We start from the raw sequence: 22,047 nt of genomic DNA on the forward strand, positions 1-22,047 counted from the left end.
TAACCTTCATAGCTTTGTTATCATCTGAAAGTATTTTCTTTATTTACTCATTTAATTTTATTGTCTGTTGTGTTCACCCCTGTATTACTAGCACCTAGAATAATGCTTGTCACATAATTAGGTGTTCAATAAACTTTTACTGATTTTGGACATAGGATTTCTCTGCCTTTTTTTTTTTTTTTAATATTGAATTTTTCCCGTTTTTTTTTTTTTTTTTTTTTTTTTTTTTTTTAAATGCTTTGAGAATCAGAGTAGAGTTAGAAGAGCCAGCCTGATTTTTAGGAGAGAAGAACATAATTCTGGAGTGTCTCCTCAGTCAGCCTTACCCTGGCTATGGGAATCTTTGTTTTTTTTTCTTTCATTTTTCGTTTAGAACATTGGAAGATTATTTTGGTCAGTGTTGTTACCAAAATACATTCATGGAGACTTTTGACCTATTGATTTTCTAGTAAAACGTTCTAGATTTTTCAGGACCTAAGTATATCCTAAATCATCCAACTCTTACATATTTCATCTTTATTTTCTTATTTACTTATTTTTATTGTGGTTAAAATAACACTTAATATGGGGTCTACCCTCTTCACCAATTTTTAAGTGTACAGTACAGACTGTTAACTATACGTACCATACTGTACAGCAGATCTCTAGAACTTTTTTTTAATCTTACATGATTGAAACTATACCCATCGGACAGCAGCTCCTCGTTTCCCCCTCCCCTCAGCCCCTAGCCACCAACCACCATTCTGCTTTCTCCTTCTATAAGTTCAACTACTTTAGATACCTCATACAACCTTTTATTTTATAGGCAGTTATCATTGAAAAGAATTTTGTCTTAATTTACATTCACATACTTTTTCTACAAAAAAACAGGTGAAGTGAACCTTCTGTTATTCCTTTGAAAGCTGGTTATGTTCATTGTTCACCAGAACAAGATTTTTCTTCCCGTACCCCTCTGAATTTGCTATGGAAGACTTGTTATTTTGGGTGTTACCTAATCAGCACTCACAGATACAGACTTTTTTATCAGATTACTTGAGATATAGGCTGTAGATATCTCAGTAGGAAACAAGCTTATGTGCAGTTCTGTTGTTTACATCTATCTGAAGTTAATGTAAATGGAAACCTTTTAGGGCATATCAAGTTGCAAAATGGATACATGGATGATTTGTTATACATTTAGGTCAAGTCACAGTCTCCTTGTCTCCCTTAATTCTTTCTTGGTCCTTTGCCTCCTTGTGGCTTTTGCTGGAAGTAAGTAGTGACTCAGTTAATTTGACAGAAATATAATGTTGTAGCCAGATTGTATAGAGGGTGTATCTTAAGATTTTTCCCCATCTCTTCTAGTTAGTTCAGCCAGTTCTAATTCTGCTTAAGTTTAAGAGCACATGGTCAATTTATATCAGCAAAGCAGAAAATTCCTACCTGCATAAAGTAGTATCTTCTGTTTATTATTAATGTTTTTGCTACATGCTAGGTGCCACTGTTAAACCTAGTAGTGCAATCCCCAGTGGGCAGCAATCCAGCAGTGGAGAGGCTGGATGATGTTGACCCCAGTACTCTTGTGGTGGGGTTAGTGGAATTTAGTGAATCCCCACTTAGACAACCCAGCCTTTTTTTTTAAACAGAAAAACAGTGTGCCCTGCTGTCCCCCAAGGATTTCAAAGCCACAACACCTTCAGGTAATTTCATTCCCAAGATGTGGTTATGCATTGTTAAATGAAAAGCATGGAAGCTGTAAATTCTAATATTGTTTTTCTGACTAACTTGTGGAATTTTTTTTTGGAGGGGGTAAGGGTGTTTAGGGCTTTGTGTCTTCATTAATGAAATAAGTATAATAATATCATTAATGTAACTCACCATCATCATGAAGCAAAAATTTGAAAATGGCATATGCTTTAAATGGACTTTGCAAAGGAAACCTTGTATTTCACTTATTATTAACATGTTTTGCATTCTGATTGTTTTGAATGCTAATTAAATTTGTTTTTTTCTCTCTCAGTGTAGGTTGAGAAATTGCATTTAAGATTGTCTGCATTCTTTACTTATTTAATCTAATCCTGAGCTTTACTAACTTCACTTCTGTGTTTTTCATTCTAACTATATGTGTTGAAATGCAGTGTGAAAGATAAAGCTTGAATCAAATGATTGACAACTCTAAAGATGGGTTACTATTAATATATTCTTTCATTAACTCTTAAAAACTTAAATCATCATTTATATTTGTATTTGTTAAATATTGAAATTAAAAGATCCAGTATGTTTCTGACTAGTAGTGGGCATTTTTTCCTCAAAGTTTTAAGAAACCATTTGATTTATGGAGGTTTTATTTAAAATGTCTTACTAGTATACATAATTTTTTAAGATAGCACTAAATGCTATATACTTTTAAAATGAGCTACTTACCTCATTTAAAATAAAAAGTGAGGCCGGGCACAGCAGCTCACACCCAGGTACAGGTAATCCCAGTACTTTGGGAGGCCAAGACAGGAGGATCACTTGAATTCAGGAGTTTGAGACCAGCCTGGGCAGTATAGCGATACTCTGTCTCAACAAAGAAAATTTTTTTTAATTGGCCACGCATGGTGGTGCATACTGTTAGTCCCAGCTACATGGGGGACTGATGTGGGAGGATTGCTTGAGTTGAGGAGGTTGAGGCTGCAGTAAGCCGTGATCGTGCACTCCAGCCTGGACAATAGAGTGAGACCTTGTCTCAAAGAAATAAAAAATAATAGAATAAAAAGTGGGAGATGCCTTTGAAACATTCTGAATGACACATACTGAAATTGGCAGGTGAAAATAAAATAGTTCTTTTTTTTGCAGTGATGCAGTTATACTATTGTTTACAAAATAGTAAAATGTATTTGTTATGTAAAGATAGTTTGTTTTGTCGATGGAGTTTGGAATCTCCCCGTATCATTCAACCTCAGCCCTATCCAGATCTCTCACTGACTAGCTATGTGATTTAAGGCAAATTATTTATTTTCTGCATTTCTCAACTTACACTATTATAAGGGATATATTAGTAGAAAATAACCCACAGGGTTCTTATAAAGATTAAATGAGTTAAACCCACAAATATTTAACACAATGCTTGATATATAGTTAAGACGTAATAAAAAGAAGCTATTTTAAAAATTTTACTGCTACAATGTACCCTCAAATGAAAGTTTACAAAGATTAAACTTTGCCCAGCCCAGAATCATGTGTGTCTTGTATTCAGTTATCTAATAAAACACTTTTATTTTATGTTAAATTAAAGAAAAAATACATCTAAGATAACCTAAATCTTTTCTACTTTCTAATTCTTTATGAAGTGTGTTAAGTATACATTAGCTTTTTGTTTTGTTTTGTTGTTGAGATAGAGTCTCGCACTGTCACCCAGGCTGGAGTGCAGCAACGTGATCTCGGCTCACTGCACCCTCCGCCTCCAGGTTCAAGCAATTCTCCTGCCTCAGTCTCCCAAGTAGCTGGGACTACAGGCTCCCACCACCACACCTGGCTCATTTTTTTGTATTTTTAGTAGAGATGGAGTTTCACTATGTTAGTAGCCAAGATGTCCTCGATCTCCTGACCTCAGTGGCGTGAGCCACCGCACCCAGCCAAGTATACATCAGTTTTTACCCAGTTAGTTCCCATTGAACAAATTGAACTTACCTTCTGTTCTATTTTTTTTTTTTTTTTTTTTTTGAGACAGAGTCTCACTATGTTGCCCAGGTTGGAGTGCAGTGGCATGATCTTGGCTCACTGCAGCCTCCGCCTCCTGGGTACAAGCGATTCTCCTGCCTCAGCCTCCCAAGTAGCTGGGATTACAGGCTCATGACACCACATCTGCCTAATTTTTCTACTTTTAGTAGAGATGGGGTTTCTCCATGTTGGCCAGGCTGGTCTCGAACTCCTGACCTCAGGTGATCCACCTGCCTTGGCCTCCCAGAGTGCTGGGATTACAGGTGTGAGCCACTGCACCCTGCCAAATTGGACTTCTTTTCTGACAGTTTTAAGTCCTATCATATATTACTATAAAAATTGGCAAACAATGCTAATGAAATTAGGTACGTATTTAGAGACATCTCCATTTACTCTTCTCTCTAATAAGGAAAATAATCAACTAAATTTACTTTTGAAGATTCTTCCAAGTCTGCAGTTCTATGATTGGCTGTCGTATGTATTTCACTGTTTCTCTCTTCCTCCTGTCAGCTGCTCAAGTTATTCCTGTGTGTATTACTTAGGAAGCCTCTTAATTTTATTTCCCTCTCACCATTCTCCTTAGCCTTCCAGTCTGTCATACACATTACTACTAGATTAATAGTCTTAGTATAATCCTTTCATCATCTCCTTTTCTCAAGAAACTATATTTGCTCCCTCTTGCCCAAAAAAACAAATACAGCCAATAGCTTACCCTCCTTCATAATTAGGCCCCTCTATTTTTAAAAATCACTACTGTTGATATTAGACTCCACTTCTCAACAGTGTTCTTCTATAATGTTAAGAAAGTGTTATTACAGTTCTTTGTCTTGATCCATATGTATCAGGCTCATTCCTCTAGCCACTCTTGCTTTATTGCTGTGTTCTTATTCTCTCTGCATCTTTAATCACTCCCACTTCCTGGACAAACATGTACTTGTTTTCCAGGCAGATTTAGCCCAAATTTCACCTCTTCTGTGACTTTCTGATCAGCTCCTGTCATAACTTTCCCAGAAATACATAGGTTGGCTTTTACATTTCTGTATTAATGATATAATGGTTTATGAATATCATTAAAACATTGCTATTTTTTAAGTTTTTCCATATGTAATAGTGCTGATATAATTATATGCTTAGTAAATTTTCATTTTCTTGGTAGGTTTTAAAGAAGAACCTCTTTATATGTGACTTTCCCCCCACTTAATGACTTTCCCTTTGGTTTTATAGAGGCTGCAAGTCGCGCCATAGTTCAGTTCCTGGAGATCAATCAGAGTGAAGAAGCCAGTAGAGGCTGGATGCTTCTGACGACAATTAATTTGTTAGCTTCCTCTGGTCAGGTAAAGTTCTTAGTTTTCATGTTTGATAACTCAGCGTCTTTATTTTATAGCCTCTCTTGTGATTTTGTTATTAAATATATCATTATATCCAGATGAGATACTATGATAATCATTTGTATTCTTCTAACTCTCTTAAAACATTATTTCATGCTTCTCATAACATCTCTGCCAGGAGTTTGATGTTCTATGCATTTTACTCATAAGGAAACGCATGGCTTAGAGCAGTGATTTCCATCTCGATATGTTGTAACACACATAGGAACATAACCATTTGTGGCTGGGCTCAGTGGCTCACACCTGTAATTGCAGCACTTTGAGAGGCCAAGGTGGGAAGATTGCTTGAGCCCAGAAGTTCGAGACCAGTCTGGGCAACATAGAGTGACCCCCATCTCTTAAAAAAAAAAAAAAAAATTAACTGAGCATGATGACCTGTACCTGAAGTCCCAGCTGTTCAGAGGCTGAGGCAAGAGGATTGCTTGAGCCCTGGAGGTTGAGGCTGCAATGAGCCATAATCACAGCACTGTACTCCAGCCTGGGTGACAGAATGAGACCCTGTCTCTAAAAAAAATTTTTGTAATGATACCATTTGTAGAGCATTCTGGGCAAACAGATGGACTATTTCTGACTGGTGACAAGTAGCTCAGGAACTCTGGGTCTATCAGGCCCAGCCCAACACTTTTGTCACCCGTGTTAGGGAAGCTCTGGCTCAGGAAAATTAAAAAAAAAAATCACTGTTTATGTAAAGTCGCTCAGCTAATAAAGAACAAATTACATCGAAAATAGTTTTAAATTTGTATGGGAAATAAGGAAACATTGATGTTTTTAGGATAATATATATTTTCTTCTCATTTGATTTATTCTGGAAATTACTTTTATTTCCTCTAAATCAGCTGTAAGTATCTGTCATGAAATATGTTGCATGTGCTCATTAATGAGCTATTTGGATACCTGATTTTTTGGCCTTTGATGTTTTGGGAATGAAAGAGGTTTATTCAGCCTTCTAAAATCCAGAGTATAATTACCTCCTAAAGTCAGTACCAATCTTGGAAATGTCTGTTGTCTAAGTTACAGTGGACTTTCAAACACCTCCCATCATTTAATAATGGACCTAGGTAACTGTAACATCATTGTACCAAGTGGCCACAGCAGATACAGTGCATACGTCTTAGTAACCATATCCTGAAACCTGTCAGTAACCCAAAGTAATTATCTCTTAGAATTTTCTCCTTGGAATGATCTATTTTCTTTTTATTTGTTTGCTGTGTTTTTTCTTTTTCTTTTTTTTTTCTTTCTTTTTTTTGAGGCGGAGTCTTGCTCTGTCACCCAGGCTGGAGTAGAGTGCAATGGCGTGACCTCGGCTCACTGCAACCTCCGCCTCCCAGATTCAAGCGATTCTCTTGCCTCAGCCTCCTGAGTAGCTGAGAATACAGGCGGGTGCCACCACACCCAGCTAATTTTTGTATTTTTAGTAGAGATGGGATTTCACCGTGTTGGCCAGGCTGGTCTCGAACTTCTGACCTCAGGTGATCCACCTGTCTTGGCCTCCCAAAGGGCTGGGATTACATGCGTGAGCCACCGTGCCTGGCCTTCTTTTTTTTTTTTTTTTTTTTTTTTTTTAAATCTCAGGGAATTAGTGTAACCAACCTGTCCTGGTGTTGCTGAGATTTTCCAGGTTTTAGGATAGAAAGGTCTGCATCTCAGGATACTACACAGTCTCAGGCAAATGGAGCAGGTTGGTTATTCTAAGTAATCTTCAAATGGTCCCGGAGTAGACCATTGTTTTCATGTATCTGACTCTACTAGATGAATAACAAAATCTCAATTCTGTTTGCTGTTGATGGTAGCTATAAATGTCTGTGTGTTACTATACCAAAATTTGGTTTAGAATAGCACATCTTTATTTGCTATTAAAACTTTATATAATTTAAATATTTACTATTGATATTTAATATAAGTAATATTAACTTTTAATACAATGTTCTACATTTATTCGTATTTTCTATGAAAACTTAATCACTTAAAAATTACAAGTTTAGATGCCAAGTTATACTTTAAATCTATCTACAATAAGATGAAAATAAAATGTCATACATTTGCTCCTGGTAGCAGCGATATACAGAGATGACCAAAACATGGTCCCGACTCAATGCGTAGATGACAGAGATGAAGCAGGAAAAGATAATACCATCATATTTAATAATGGGGCATATATAGTGCTATTGAAAATAGAAATGTGAGAGTTAAACATTTTGAAGGTGAAGGTAGAAGGAAAGATGAGTTCAGTAAACTTTGAGACATAGCAGATGTTTAAACTGAACATTAAATGTATGGTAACATAAGTGTTAAGAAATAGTAAATCGTAGGTGAATAGAACAAAAGGTTTAGAGTATTTGAGACAAGAAATGGCAGATTGGGTATGTAGAAAGGAGCCACATCTTCCAGGGATAGTCTTGAAGCTCTCTCTTCTTCATCACCCTGCTACTGCATTAGTTCTGGCCCCATCTCTTCTGTGGTTTGGGGAGTTAGTTTCCTAATTACCCTTTTCTTCTGGCTCTCTATATTTAATTTATGATCTGTATTACCACCAGTTAATTTTCTAAAATCTAGTTCTTTTACTTTTTGTTTGTAACACTTCACTGGGTCATCACTGCCAACAAAATAAAACGTGAGACTATTTTCATAGGTCATTGAGCATACACACTTTGTAGGCCACTTAGCCAGCTGTCTGACCTAAAGCAGGGTATGTAAGTGATGAACCTCAGTTGCTTCAGTTGTGAAATAAGCATCATTTTACAAATGAAGTGTCTCATGGGGTTGACTTAAGTAGTAGGTAAGATGATGTATGTAAAGTGCTTATTAGCCTTATGCCTCTTACATAGTAAACAGTAATTCAAGGTTAGCCATTATTATTGTGGCTCTTTAGGAGTCAGCATTTTTGGAATCTGTGGTTCTTCAAAAATACTGTACCATATGGCCTAACCACCTCCTATGTATCTTCCAGGTGATCTTTCCCTTTTTTTTTTTAATTCCTTATACTTTTTAATGCCTTTCCTGGCAGTATTGGTTAATCCCTTTTATATTAGCCTGTATGTACTACCATTGTTAGACTGAAATCTTAAGAGATTAAATCATAATTATTTAGGACTCTAATAATTCCAGTCAACTGTGGTCTTCTGAAGGACAGAGATGCTTCATCTTTGCGTGCCCAGCTCCCAGCACACAGCCTGACATTCCCTGCACACTCAATAAATGTTTTATGAGAAAGTAAATAAACTAATCAACAGATTATGCCAGTCTGTTGATCTCTAGTGTGGTTAAACTTTTTGTTCCAAACTGCACCATGGAAAATTTTGATAAATATATCATACTTAACAATGTTGAAATATGTTCTATAAGAAGGTCTAGAGGAGTTTCTCCTCTGGATATCTTTGAAACTAATACGGAGATGTATTGGTGTCAGTGATGGCTTTATCACTCAAGTGTCTTTCCAGCCTCAAAAATCTACAATAAGAATAAAGATAAAAATAATAGAAGAGCAACAATGAATATACAATTTAGTGCTTAATGTATCTTTGTGTTTATTATCTTACATAACTCTCATGTTAACCCTGAGAAGGATGCCTCATTCTGTCTATTTTTATAAGAAAGGAAAGTGAATCTCAGGAGAATTAAGTAGTTTGCTGAAGTTCATAGTTATTAAGTGTCTGTTTTTCTGAATTGTAAAGCTTATGCTTCCTGAAACATGCTGCTTTTTAATAAATAAATATTACCTTTAATTGCTAATTTACTATGTAACAAACTCAATCTCACTATTTGATTAAAGCAAAATTGTTCAAATGCAAAGTTGTATATTTCTTCACTTGGAGTCATTTTAAATTCTTACATGCATTTAAAAGTTACCTTGATATGTAATTTTCGGGTTAACATTTATGAATTATTTGGCTGTACCAGTTATAGTTGTGTCTGTCTATCTATTCACTTATTTATTGGTTTGTTTTCCAGAAAACTGTGGACTGCATGACAACAATGTCAGTGCCTTCCACCCTGGTTAAATGTTTATATCTGTTTTTTGACCTTCCACATGTGCCTGAGGCAGTTGGAGGTGCACAGAATGAGCTACCTCTAGCAGAACGTCGAGGACTACTCCAGAAAGTTTTTGTACAGGTATGAAAGGTGCTATTTGCCTGGATGTCCACCCTATTTAAAGGGAAGTGGGTGTACTTCCTAAATAGATGTTCTACATATTCCATTTATTAACTCATATTTCATTTTATTTATGATATTATGACTTTATCTCATATAATTGTCACATTTTTTGAATCTGCAGAAATAATATTGAAACATTCTTTTCAGGAATATTTGAGTGAGGCATTAGCAAGTTTATTTCTCTGAACAGATCCAGCCATTGAGATTACATTTGATTTATCGGCATGTCTCGAAAATGAACTAAGCAAGGAAAACTCTTGAAAATGATATAAAGATTTGGATAATATTTCTTATAATGTCTGGAAATTCTGCCTAGTTGCTGTTTGTATACAGGAAGTTCCTAGCCTATAAATATTTCACTTGTAAAGACAGTGTACTTTGGTGGTGGCTGCCTCCTCCTCTGCCCTACCTGTAAAGCTCTTCTTTCCCAGTATTGGCACTGTTCTTTTAATAGCATTGTGCGTTAACAAACATGTGATAGATCTTTATTAGCTACCCCAGGAATATAGTCATCATGTATGATATCCTTTCTTGGGAGAAAATTGTCAAAACAAGCAACCTACAAACATAGAGAATATAATCTGTCCATTGGTCTAATATAGTGTTAAAAAAACAACATTTGATGCAAAAAGACAAATACTGCATGATTCCACTCATATGATGTATCTAAAGTAGTCATACAGGTAGAACAGAAAGTAAAATACTGGTGGCTAGGTACTAAGGGAAAGAAGAAAAGGGAATTATTTTTCGATAGGAATAGAGTTTCAGTTTTGCAAGATGAAGAAGTTCTGTTGCACAACAGTGTACATATAGTTAATACTACTGTACCAGTACCACACACTTAAAACAGTTAAGATGGTAAATTTTACATGTTTTTAACCCAATCAACAGTTAAAAACAGCAACATGTTTAGATCTAGTTCTCTAAAGCTAAGTCATCTAAGATGCAGATTTCGCACCTGTAAAATGAAAATGATATCTACCTAAAAGGTTTTTTGCGGCTTAAATGACATAATATGTAAAGGTACAGTTTTCAGCTTAGCACATAGTAGATAGGAAGGAGAAGTAACTGTGATTACTGCCGCTGCCACCATCATCACCATTGAGAGTAGGAAGGGAATAAAGAGAACAGTGGATTGGGGTAGAAAATATAGAGCTGTGTAGAATAACGGTTGCAGGTTTACCTCATGTCACTAGGCTCTTTACTGTAAGGATGACTCTGTTTTGTAGAGCTGCTAGTGATGAAAGGACAGAGGAGAGTGAGACCAAGACAGTTTTAGAAAGTGAAAGAATAGGATTATCAAGTAAAATACTAAATCAGTGTATTTATTGAACACTTGATCTGTTAGATACTTTTGTGCTTGTGGTTAACATTTCTCATCTCACATCTCAATTTGCAAGATAACCCCACGACTTCAAAGCTTTTGTTTTTCCCCAAATGATTACATAAGCAAATGGCAGAGATAGGATTAGAACTCAGATCTATCTGACTCCTGAATTAGATTAGCTGAGAAAAGCAATGGGAATAAATGAAGGAGTAAATCCCATAGGAATTATAGCTGCTTGAAGATATTGCCGATGAATGTAGTGGGTTGATCTTTGCTGATTAGAATAGCGGCCTCATTTCAGTAAACCCCTTTTAAAGAACTAATGCCTTAAGTAATAAATGGAATCTCCATTTTATGCTTTTAATACCTAAGTAAGCATAGCAAAGTTTTTTTAAAAAATTATTTCTACTTGAAAACCAGGTGCCGACTTTCAGTCATGTGGGAGTCACTTTAGCATACTGAAGTCACTGAATATTAAGGCCAAAAGGGACTCAAAAGATAATTTAAATCAAACTCCTCATTTACAGTTGTGGAAACTAATATTCCGGTTTATGATCCACAGAAGATGAGCGACAGTAATAAAAACCTAGCTCTACCAACTCATAGTTCACTGCTCCTTTTAGTGTATCACTTCCTTTGTTTTAGTTCCTCATCACAGGCTAATGTTTCATCATTGTGTCTAGGAAACCAATTGAGACAAGCTTATTAAATGTTTTAAATAGATGAAATCCCTACGTTTGTATTATGTGACAGATGGTTTCCTGGGACTTTAGCATTTGGTAATGCTTCATGCAGGCATTCAGTTTTTTTGTTGTTGTTGATGTGGCCAATTATTGGTCCGCCATACTTGATTGGACTTTTGTAACAGAGTTCTTACAAATGTAAGTGGTTAGTGTAGAGGCAGAAGAGGAATGAGACAATTTTTTTGGAGACAATCTCACTCTGTTTCCCAGGCTGGAGTGAGGTGGTACAATCTTGGCTCACTGCAACCTCCGCCTCTTTGATTCAAGTGATTTTCGTGCCTCAACCACCCAAGTAGCTGGGATTACAAGCTCTGCCACCAAGCCTGGCTAGTTTTTTTTTGTTGTTGTTTTTAGTAGAGATGAGGTTGCACCATGTTGGCCGGGTTGGTCTCGAACTCCTGGGCTCAAGTGATCCTCCCGCTTCAGCCTCCCAAAGTGCTGGGATTATAGGCATGAGCCACCATGCCCAGCTAGGAATGATAAATTGACTTTACAGTTTTCTGTTCTGTAAAATGAAAGGATCGTACTAGATTATTTATAAGAATACTGCCTATAAAGATGAACCAATTATCTTAGAAGTCAACAAATTGAAGAAATCCTTGCATTCAGCTTGAGAACAGTGATTTGATTTGTAAAAAAGTATTTTATTATTTGTGGGTTTGTTTTCTATGTACCTAATTGGAAAACTGGCATTTGTCTCGCTGATCATATAAGGCAGTGTCAGAACCAACAACAACTATAATCAGTAATACACCCCTCTGAGAATATACATTTTTGTTGCATTTAACTGTCTGTATTCACATATGATAAAAGATGATGACATATTACACATATTAATGGACATTTGGTATCCAGCAGTTTCTCCAGGCATTTGGTGGGAAGGGTACCATATTTACTGGTTTTATAAATATTTTATTGGTTTTATGAATTCTTAAACCTTTTTCCCTTTCTGATACTTGGCAGCTATGAATTAAAAGCTTTTATATGTAAGCAAGTTTTGCCTTTGAAGAAAATAGAGAAAGGAAGGCCTAGTTTTCTCAGATAAAATGTGATATTTCAAATACTTCTATTGAGCTTTTCTTTTCTTCTTTTTTGAGGCAAGGTTTCACTCTGTCATCTAGACTGAAGTGCAGTGGCATGATCATAGCTCACTGCAGCCTCGACCTCCTGGGCTCAGGTGATCCTCTCACTTCAGCCTCCTGAGTAACTTGCCACCATGCCTAGCTAATTTTTTGTAGAGATGGAGTTTTACCATGTTGCCCAGACTGGTCTCAAACTCCTGGACTCAAGCAATCTGCCCACCTTGGGCCTCCCAAAGTTCTAGGATTACAGGCGTGAGCCACCACACCTGGCTGCGATTTTCCACTGATGCTGAATTATCAAAATTTCATGAAGTGCTCTTTTTCAAGATAATAAAATGATGTCATAAATTATAGTAATTTCATTCATATTGTATATTTCAAAAAATATTTAGATGAGAAAATTTAGCAAAGAGAAAAGTTAACTTTTCCTAACCTGAACTAGTATTAGAAGGAAGAGCCCACTGAGGGCAGAAACCATTGCTGAATTCCCAGGTTTCAGGCTCTTAATGCTGTGTGCCCTTGTGTAGTGTGTATTCTGCAAATCACAGTTAAAGAACATGTTCTCATTCCAGTACTTAAGAAGTCTTGAGTCTTCTTTGAAAGCCAGACTTCAGGTTTTTGGCAACTAGATTTAAAATACTTTGAAATGAAGATTATTTATATTATTCTAATATCCCCTGTTACTTGTGTAGAAAATTGAAACAGTTTCAAAATATCTTTGCTTTTAAAGATCTATTTTTACTTCCTTTTTTTTTGCTAAAACTGTCCCTTTTAGAGAAGAAAATTACATTTTGCCTGTGGCAAACTAAAATTAAAGAACTGAGTTAGAAAATAAAATGTTGACTTGGAAAGGCAATACTGTTTTATCTTGTTTCAAGCCAAGGTATGCAAAAATATTAGGGTGAAGAGAGGATAGTAAATTTTTTTTTCAAAATAAGCTGATGTAAGTAAGACTAGTTTACTGTCATAACATAATCAGCCATTTATGTACTTACATACAGTCTTATGGTTTTTCAACTTTCATTATTAATTTTAATTGACAGCGCACATATTTATAGGTCATAGTGTAATAATTTTTATGTATACAATGTGTAATGATCAAATCAAGGGTAACTAGTGTATATATATCCATCACCTCAAACATTTATTACTTCTTTGCATTGGGAACATTCAAAATTCATTCTAATAGCTATTTAAAAATATACAATAAATTGTTTTTTTAATAATATTCACCCTATAGTGCTATAGAACACTAGAACTTACTCCTAACTGTACTTCAGTATCCCTTAACTAGCCTTTAGTTTGCCCCACTCGCTTTCCCTTATCCACCCTTTGTAACCAAAATTCTACTCTTTACTTTTATGAGATCAACTTTTTAAGGTACTACACGTGAATGAAAGCATTCAATATTCATCTTTCTGTGCCTGGATTATTTTCCTTAACATAATGTCCTCCAAGCTTATCCATATTGCCTTGAATGACAAAATTTCATTCTTTTTTATGGCTGAATAGTTTTAGATTGTATATATATTCCATGTTTTCTTTATCCATTCATCTGTTGGACACTTAGGTTGATTCTAAATTTTGGCTATTGGGAATAGTGCTGCAGTAAACGTGGATGTGCAGCTGTCTCTTTGACATACCGATTTCATTTCCTTTGGATATATACCCCCAGTAGTAGGATTGCTAGATCATATGGTAGTTCTATTTTTACTTTTCTGAGGATCTTCCATACTGTTTTTCATAATGGCTGTACTAATTTATATTCTCACTAACAGTATATAGGAGTTCCCCTTTCTCTACATCCTTACCAGCATCTGTTCATTTTTATCTTTGATAATAGCCATTCTAACTGGCTTGAGGTGATACCTTATTGTGGTTTTAATTTTCATTTCCCTGATGATTAGTGATGTTGAGCATTTTTTCATATATCTGTTGGCCATTTCTATGTCTTCTTTTGAGAGAAGTCCATTCAGCTCATTTGCCCATTTTTAAATCAGATTATTTGATTTTTGCTTATACACTCTTGTTTTGTTTTGTTGTATTTTTTAGATCTTAGTGAAACTGTGCAGTTTTGTTTCCCCTGCGGAGGAGCTGGCTCAGAAAGATGATCTCCAGCTTCTATTCAGTGCAATAACCTCTTGGTGCCCTCCCTATAACCTGCCTTGGAGAAAGAGTGCTGGAGAAGTCCTCATGACCATATCTCGTCATGGTCTTAGTGTCAATGTAGTGAAGTATATTCATGGTGAATATCTCTTTATATATTTCAGTGTTCTAAATTTCTTCCACATTTCTTCATTTAATAATAGATGTATTTCAGTATTCTATATCTTGTCCTTTAAAATAAAGCATGGCCGGGCACGGTGGCTCAAGCCTGTAATCCCAGCACTTTGGGAGGCCGAGACGGGCGGATCACAAGGTCAGGAGATCGAGACCATCCTGGCGAACACAGTGAAACCCCGTCTCTACTAAAATACAAAAAACTAGCCGGGCGAGGTGGTGGGCGCCTGTAGTCCCAGCTACTTGGGAGGCTGAGGCAGGAGAATGGCGGGAACCCGGGAGGCGGAGCTTGCAGTGAGCTGAGATCCAGCCACTGCACTCCAGCCTGGGTGACAGAGCGAGACTCCGCCTCAAAAAAATAAATAAATAAATAAATAAATAAATAAAGCATAAATTTGCCAAGAGAAAAAATTTTTTTCATCTATGGGGGCATTTCAAATGTAAAACATTCTCCTCGTAAGTTCTGAACAACAGATTTTTTTTGTTTTTTTGTTTTTTTTGTTTTTTTTGTTTTTTGAGATGGAGTCTCTCTCTATTGCCCATTCTGGAATGCAGTAGTGCAATCTCGGCTCACTGCAGCCTCTACCTCCTGGGTTCAAGCAATTCTCTGCCCTAGCCTCCTGAGTAGCTGGGATTACAGGTGCACACCACCATGCCTGGCTGATTTTTGTATTTTTAGTAGAGACAGGGTTTCACCATCTTGGCCAGGCTGGTCTTGAACTCCTGACCTCATGATCTACCCTCCTCGGCTTCCCAAAGTGCTGGGATTACAGGTGTCAGCCGCTACACCTGGCCAACAATGGATATTTCTAAAAGTTAAAAAAAATTTCATTGTCGTGTAAATTCAATCATAATGTAATGAAAGTTCTGTGTCACAGCCTATTCTTCTCTCTTTTACTGAATAAAAAAGAAGTTTTTTTAATATCCTGTAACCAGTCTTTCTGAAGATATTGCATAAGTTGCTAGGTAATAATCTGTCTTATGCAACATAGATGGAATTAGGTGGATTCTTTATCAGCAATAAGAAGACACTGTCGGTTTAAAGTATATATAATATTCAACTATCTTTTAAAATGTCTGTATAGGAGACAGTTGCCTTACCATCTCAAGCAATCTGCTTATTTGATATATACACAGATGCTCCTTGATTTACGATGGGGTTATGTCCCAATAAACCCATCATAATTTGAAAATAGTGTAAGTCAAAAACGCATTTAATATACTTAACCTACTGAACATCGTAACAGCCTAGCCTACCCTGAAAGTAACTAGAACACTTACGTTAGCCTATAGTTGAGTAAGATCATCTAACACAAAATCAACTTTATAATAAAGTATTAAATATCTCATGTAATTTACTGAATACTATTCTGAAAGTGGAAAACAATGCTTATATGGGTACATAAAGTACAGTTTCTACTGAATACATGTTGCTTTCACACCATCATAAAGTAGAAAAATCTTAACTCAAATCATCAAGTTGAGAACTACCTGATATTATTGTCCTGAAACTCTTTCAAAATAATACACCAATTCGTTCACTTACATTTACTAAATGATATATGTGAAAGCTAGTACCTAATATATGAGTCAGTTATTAAATGCATATTTCTTCCCATTCCTCTGTTAAATCTTAGCTTTTGTTATGTAACAGTAAGTTTCTTTATACAAATACATATTAGCAAAGATAAGAAAGTGAAAGTCTTCCTTGAAATGCTACAAATCCTGAGTCAGGCATAAGATATAACTGTGTTTTAAACTAGTAATATACAAATAAAATTTTAAAACTTTTATTTCCTAAAGTATTTCTGTATCTCATTTGTCTATAGTCTCTCTAATTTATTTTTTTGTGTTATTTTATTTTATTTTTTTGAGACAGTCTTGCCCTGTCACGCAGGCTGGAGTGCAGTGCAGTGGCATGATCTCGGCTCACTGCAATCTCTGCCTCCCAGGTTCAAGTGATTCTCCTACCTCAGCCTCCCGAGTAGCTGGGACTACAGGCACGTGCAACTACACCCAGCTAATTTTTGTATTTTTAGTAGAGACGAGGTTTCACCATGTTAGCCAGGCTGTATATTCTCCCTAACTTAAAGTTTTAACTAATTACTAGATTTTTCTTCTTAAACTTAGAAGATAGTTCTTGCTTTTTTCATCTTGTTACTATATCAATATAAAATATCAAAAATATGATTTGGCAGTGGCCATTTGTTTAATAAAACATCAAAATATGTGAAAAAATTACATGTGCATATATGTCAAGTATTTTTCAACATGTTTCTGTATTATCCTTTGTTTACTACCTAGAGGCAGTGCTTTCCCAATGCATATGACTCTTACATTGACTTTTAGAATGTGTTACATTTATCTCATGGTATTTTACAGATATTTTAAAATTTAATGTTTCATTAAATAACAGTTAACAATTAAAAATTTTTTAAGCAATTGTCAGGAATAATGCATATTTATTTAATTATCTATTCTTACAGAGAAAGAGTGTTTATCTACATGTGTTCAGAATATGCAGCAATCAGATGACCTGTCTCCCCTAGAAATTGTTGAAATGTTTGCTGGGCTTTCTTGCTTCCTCAAAGATTCCAGTGATGTTTCCCAAACACTTCTGGATGATTTTCGGATATGGCAAGGATATAATTTTCTTTGTGATCTCTTGCTTAGGTAAGACTGCACAATTGAAGAATATGTTTTAAATGTCTACTGAGTCTTTTTTTTTTTTTTTTTTTTTTTTTGAGACGGAGTCTCGCTCTGTCGCCCGGGCTGGAGTGCAGTGGCTGGATCTCAGCTCACTGCAAGCTCCGCCTCCCGGGTTACGCCATTCTCCTGCCTCAGCCTCCCGAGTAGCTGGGACTACAGGTGCCCGCCACCTCGCCCGGCTAGATTTTGTATTTTTTTAGTAGAGACGGGGTTTCACCGTGTTAGCCAGGATGGTCTCGATCTCCTGACCTCGTGATCCGCCCGTCTCGGCCTCCCAAAGTGCTGGGATTACAGGCTTGAGCCACCGCGCCCGGCCTACTGAGTCTTTTTTATCAAAGAAAACAATGTGATTTGGTGTTATAGGAAAAGCAGGTTAATGAAACACTTATTTAGTGTATACCTGGCTTTACTCCCTGCTTTTCCTGGTGCAATCACAGCTCACTGTAGCTTCGTATTCCTGGGCTCAAATGGTACTCCCACCTCATCCTCCCAAGTAGCTAGGACTACAGGCATGTACCACCACACCCAGCTAATTTTTAAACATTTTTTATAGAGGCAGGATCTTGCTATGTTGCCCAGGCTGATCTCAAACTCTTGGCCTCAGCCATCCTTCAGCCTCCCAAAGTTTTGAGATAACATTCATGAGCCACCACACCTGGCCTACTCCCTTCTTTTTATTCCTGGTCTGCCATCAGAGTGGAAACCTGAATTTAGAGTTAAATTGCCAAATGCAGGCCACAAACATGGTGAATTCAGAGGTTAGATATGAAGCATAAATCTGCTCTTTAGTAGCTGAAGGAGAAGAATTTAGATGAATTATTATCTTCTTAAAGTATAAACTCTTCTTAATTATATTTTTGGTTCTTTATTTTATAGTACTTCTAGTCTTTTTATTAATGTACTTAATAACAAGAATAATTATGTAGATGAAATGAAACCTTATGATTGTGTATATGAAAAAAATTAATAATTTCAAAATGTGTTACCCCCTTTTCCATTACAAATGATTCATGCACATACTTAGAAAGTGGCTGGTTACAGATTTTCTTAAGAAGAAGATACTCATCATTTTTCAGCAGCTATTCCTGGGCCATTAATTATTTTTAAATCATTTGATCTATTGTAAGACACCACTGTTTTGCTCCTTCCCTTCCTCCCTCCCTCCCTCCCTCTAGGGTCTCATTATGTTCCGAGGTTGGAGTGCAGTGGCATAATCATAGCTCACTATAATTTTGAACACAAGAGATCCTCCTATCTCAATTTCCTAAGTAGCTACACCCAGCTATATTTTGTTTTATTTATTTTATTTTTTTGTAGAGCCTATGTTGCCCAGGCTGGTGCCAAACTCCTAGCCTCAAGCAGTCCTCCTGCCTTAGCCTCCCAAAGCACCAAGATTATAGGTGTGAGCCACCATGCCTGGCCAGAACTTGTTATTTGTAACATCAATTTAACCTAGTTGCTACTAGTTGATAGTAGATAACCCCTAAGAATATCATTTTGCATATATATGCAAATTTATAAATACATATGGAAGTTGATTAAATAACCACTTCACATTGCTAGAGGGGTATTAATTGATTCATCCTTTGAAAGTGTAGGTTGGCAAGATATTAAGAGCCTTAAAAATGTTGGTAATCTGATACAATAATTTCGTTTGTTTATTGATCCTAAAGATACAATCCAAAATGTAGACAAGATTTTATTTATTAGTGCTTTTGTATTCTGCCGGCTGTTGGACCTCTCCCTCCCCAAATGTGTGGTTGGCTCTGTATGGCCCCTGAAAGCTTACCTGTGAAAGCTTACACTAACGTGTGGAAGTACACATATAGTACTAGTAAAGGAAAAAAATAGGTTACAACATTCTGTATATAGTATGAGAATAAATATTGTAAAAACTAAACTTTTCACGTTAAAAGATAAGCTTAAGAAATATATAAGAATGTTAATTGTGTTTGTGAAGCTAATCATACTTTTCTTCTTTCCTACTTTTGACATTCTCCAAGTTTATTTTAATGAGAATAATTCTTTTAAGGGGAAATACCCAATAAATCTATTTTTTTTAAAAAAGATATTTGTTGCAACCCATTTTGTGTTCTCAGTAAAGCCATGGTTAAAAGATAATTCCCTAATGACCCCAGTGTTCTTTCAGTACTTCTCAGAGTACTTTATACATTTATTTACTGCATATAAAATTGAAAAATACTTTCTGTGTTAAATCTGACAACACAACCAAAGAGAAAAAATACTTTCTAAATCATACTTTTCTAGATTGGAGCAAGCAAAAGAGGCAGAATCCAAAGATGCCTTGAAAGATCTGGTTAATCTGATAACTTCCCTGACAACATATGGTGTCAATGAACTAAAACCAGCTGGTATTACCACAGGGGCACCATTTTTATTGCCTGGATTTGCAGTACCTCAGCCTGCAGGCAAAGGTAAGTCTTGTTTTTTCCCTTCTGTGCTACTGAGAAAAATAGAGAAAGAATTAATTTGTCTTATTTTGGTATATTACTTTTTGTTTATGTTATATATATAAAAGTAATATGTTGTTTCCCGTAAAGCTTTTTTTTTAATGGTTTAAGTCTGTTTAAGTATTTCTTAAGTAATAATCTTTAATCTAGCAGATCAAATACCTGAAAATAGTATTGTAAAAATATCGTAAAATCAAACAGGAGATTTATATTACAGTATTTTTTTTTAACATTCAAACAATTTAATCAAAACATGCTTCTTTTGAATGCTGGCACTTCATGCATTTCTACTTTACGTGAATAAAACTCAATTTTCAGTCTAATCTCTGTACCTATTAAGATATACAATCATCCCTCAGTAGCTGCGGGGGATTGGTTCCAGGACCCATCGCAGATACCAAAATCCATAGACACTCAAGTCCCTGATATAAAATGGTATAGTATTTGCATATAACCTACATGTGTCTTCCCATATACTTCAAATAAATAATCTCCAGATTACTTACAATACCAAATACAATGTAAATGCTATGTTCTTATTTTACTATATTGTTTAGGAAATAATGACAAGGAAAAAGGTCTGTACGTGTTCAGTACTGATGCAACCACACCTTTCTTTTCTTTAATATTTTTCATCTGTGATTGATTGAATCCACACATGCAGAACCCATGGATACAGCGGCTGACTACGGACAGCATGAAGTATAACTGCTTATATTTTATTTAAAACTAAGCAAAATCTAAGTACAGAGGTTACATTATTTCATTCAGGTCAGAGGATAAATTTTTATAGTCTAGATTTCCAAACATTTGGATCTTAATAATATTTAATTACATAATTATGCTAGCTGGTTTTATTATGTATTTTATTTTTCAAAAAATGCACAGTAATCATTTCAAAGTAACCTGAGCCTGGAGGCCTCTAATAGTTTTTAGTCACATGACTGTCACTTACTGAGTATTCAGTAGGATCTTGATATTTCCATATAAAATTTAACCAGCCAAAAAATACCAACATGTCTGGTTATTTAAATTTATAATACATATCTATATATGTTATGATGTAGAAATCAACAGTCTTTAAATAAATGAAAAGAGATGGCATCATCAAACAGTGTGATATGATGTACCCTCAGTACATAAGTTGTTTAGAACCTTTTAAATGAGTCTCTGCAATAAGTAGGGAGAAATCTACATTTTCCTAAGTGATTTAAGGTTTCATTTTATTTACTATTAAGAAAAAAATAGTGTGGCAATTCACACCTGTAATCCCAGCTGCACAGGAGGATCTTTTGAGCCCGGGAGTTCAAAGCTGCAGTGAGCGATCATTACACCACTGCACTCCAGCCTGGGTGACAGAGCAAGACCCTCTTTCTCTTAAAAGCACAAGACCTCTTCAAGGAGAACTACAAACCACTGCTCAGTGAAATAAAAGAGGACATAAACAAATGGAAGAACATTCCAAGCTCATGGCTAGGAAGAATCAATATAGTGAAAATGGCCATACTGCCCAAGGTAATTTATAGATTCAATGCCATCCCCATCAAGCTACCAATGACTTTGTTCACAGAATTGGAAAATACTGCTTTTAAGTTCATATGGAGCCAAAAAGAGCCCGCATCGCCAAGACAATCCTAAGCCAAAAGAACAAAGCTGGAGGCATCACGCTACCTGACTTCAAACTGTACTACAAGGCTACAGTAACCAAAACAGCATAGTACTGGTACCAAAGCAGAGATATAGACTAATGGAACAGAACAGAGCCCTCAGACATAATACCACACATCTACAACCATCTGATCTTTGACAAACCTGACAAAAACAAGAAATGGGGAAAGGATTCCCTATTTAATAAATGGTGCCTGGAAAACTGGCTAGCCATATGTAGAAAGCTGAAACTGGATCCCTTCCTTACACCTTATACAAAAATTAATTCAAGGTAGATTAGAGACTTAAATGTGAGACCTAAAACCATAAAAACCCTAGAAGAAAACCTAGGCAATACCATTCAGGACATAGGCATGGGCAAGGACTTCATGACTAAAACACCAAAAGCAATGGCAACAAAAGCCAAAATTGACAAATGGGATCTAATTAAACTAAAGAGCTTCTGCACAGCAAAAGAAACTACCATCAGAGTGAACAGGCAACCTACAGAATGGGAGAAAATTTTTGCAATCTACTCATCTGACAAAGGGCTAATATCCAGAA

General features: G+C 35.9%; 1 protein-coding gene across 1 annotated transcript in view; it reads left to right on the plus strand.

Moving 5' to 3' along the window:
• The window catches only part of WDFY3 (WD repeat and FYVE domain containing 3), a 267,982-nt gene that overhangs the window by 94,995 nt on the left and 150,940 nt on the right, over positions 1-22,047 (plus strand). The window contains 5 exon segments of the mRNA XM_017851638.1: positions 4,909-5,018; positions 9,021-9,182; positions 14,429-14,621; positions 17,143-17,329; positions 19,634-19,800. Of these exon segments, the coding sequence (XP_017707127.1) occupies positions 4,909-5,018; positions 9,021-9,182; positions 14,429-14,621; positions 17,143-17,329; positions 19,634-19,800 (819 nt within the window).

This window comes from Rhinopithecus bieti, unplaced genomic scaffold (assembly GCF_001698545.2).
Source record: "Rhinopithecus bieti isolate Rb0 unplaced genomic scaffold, ASM169854v2 scaffold_33935, whole genome shotgun sequence".
NCBI lineage: Eukaryota > Metazoa > Chordata > Mammalia > Primates > Cercopithecidae > Rhinopithecus > Rhinopithecus bieti.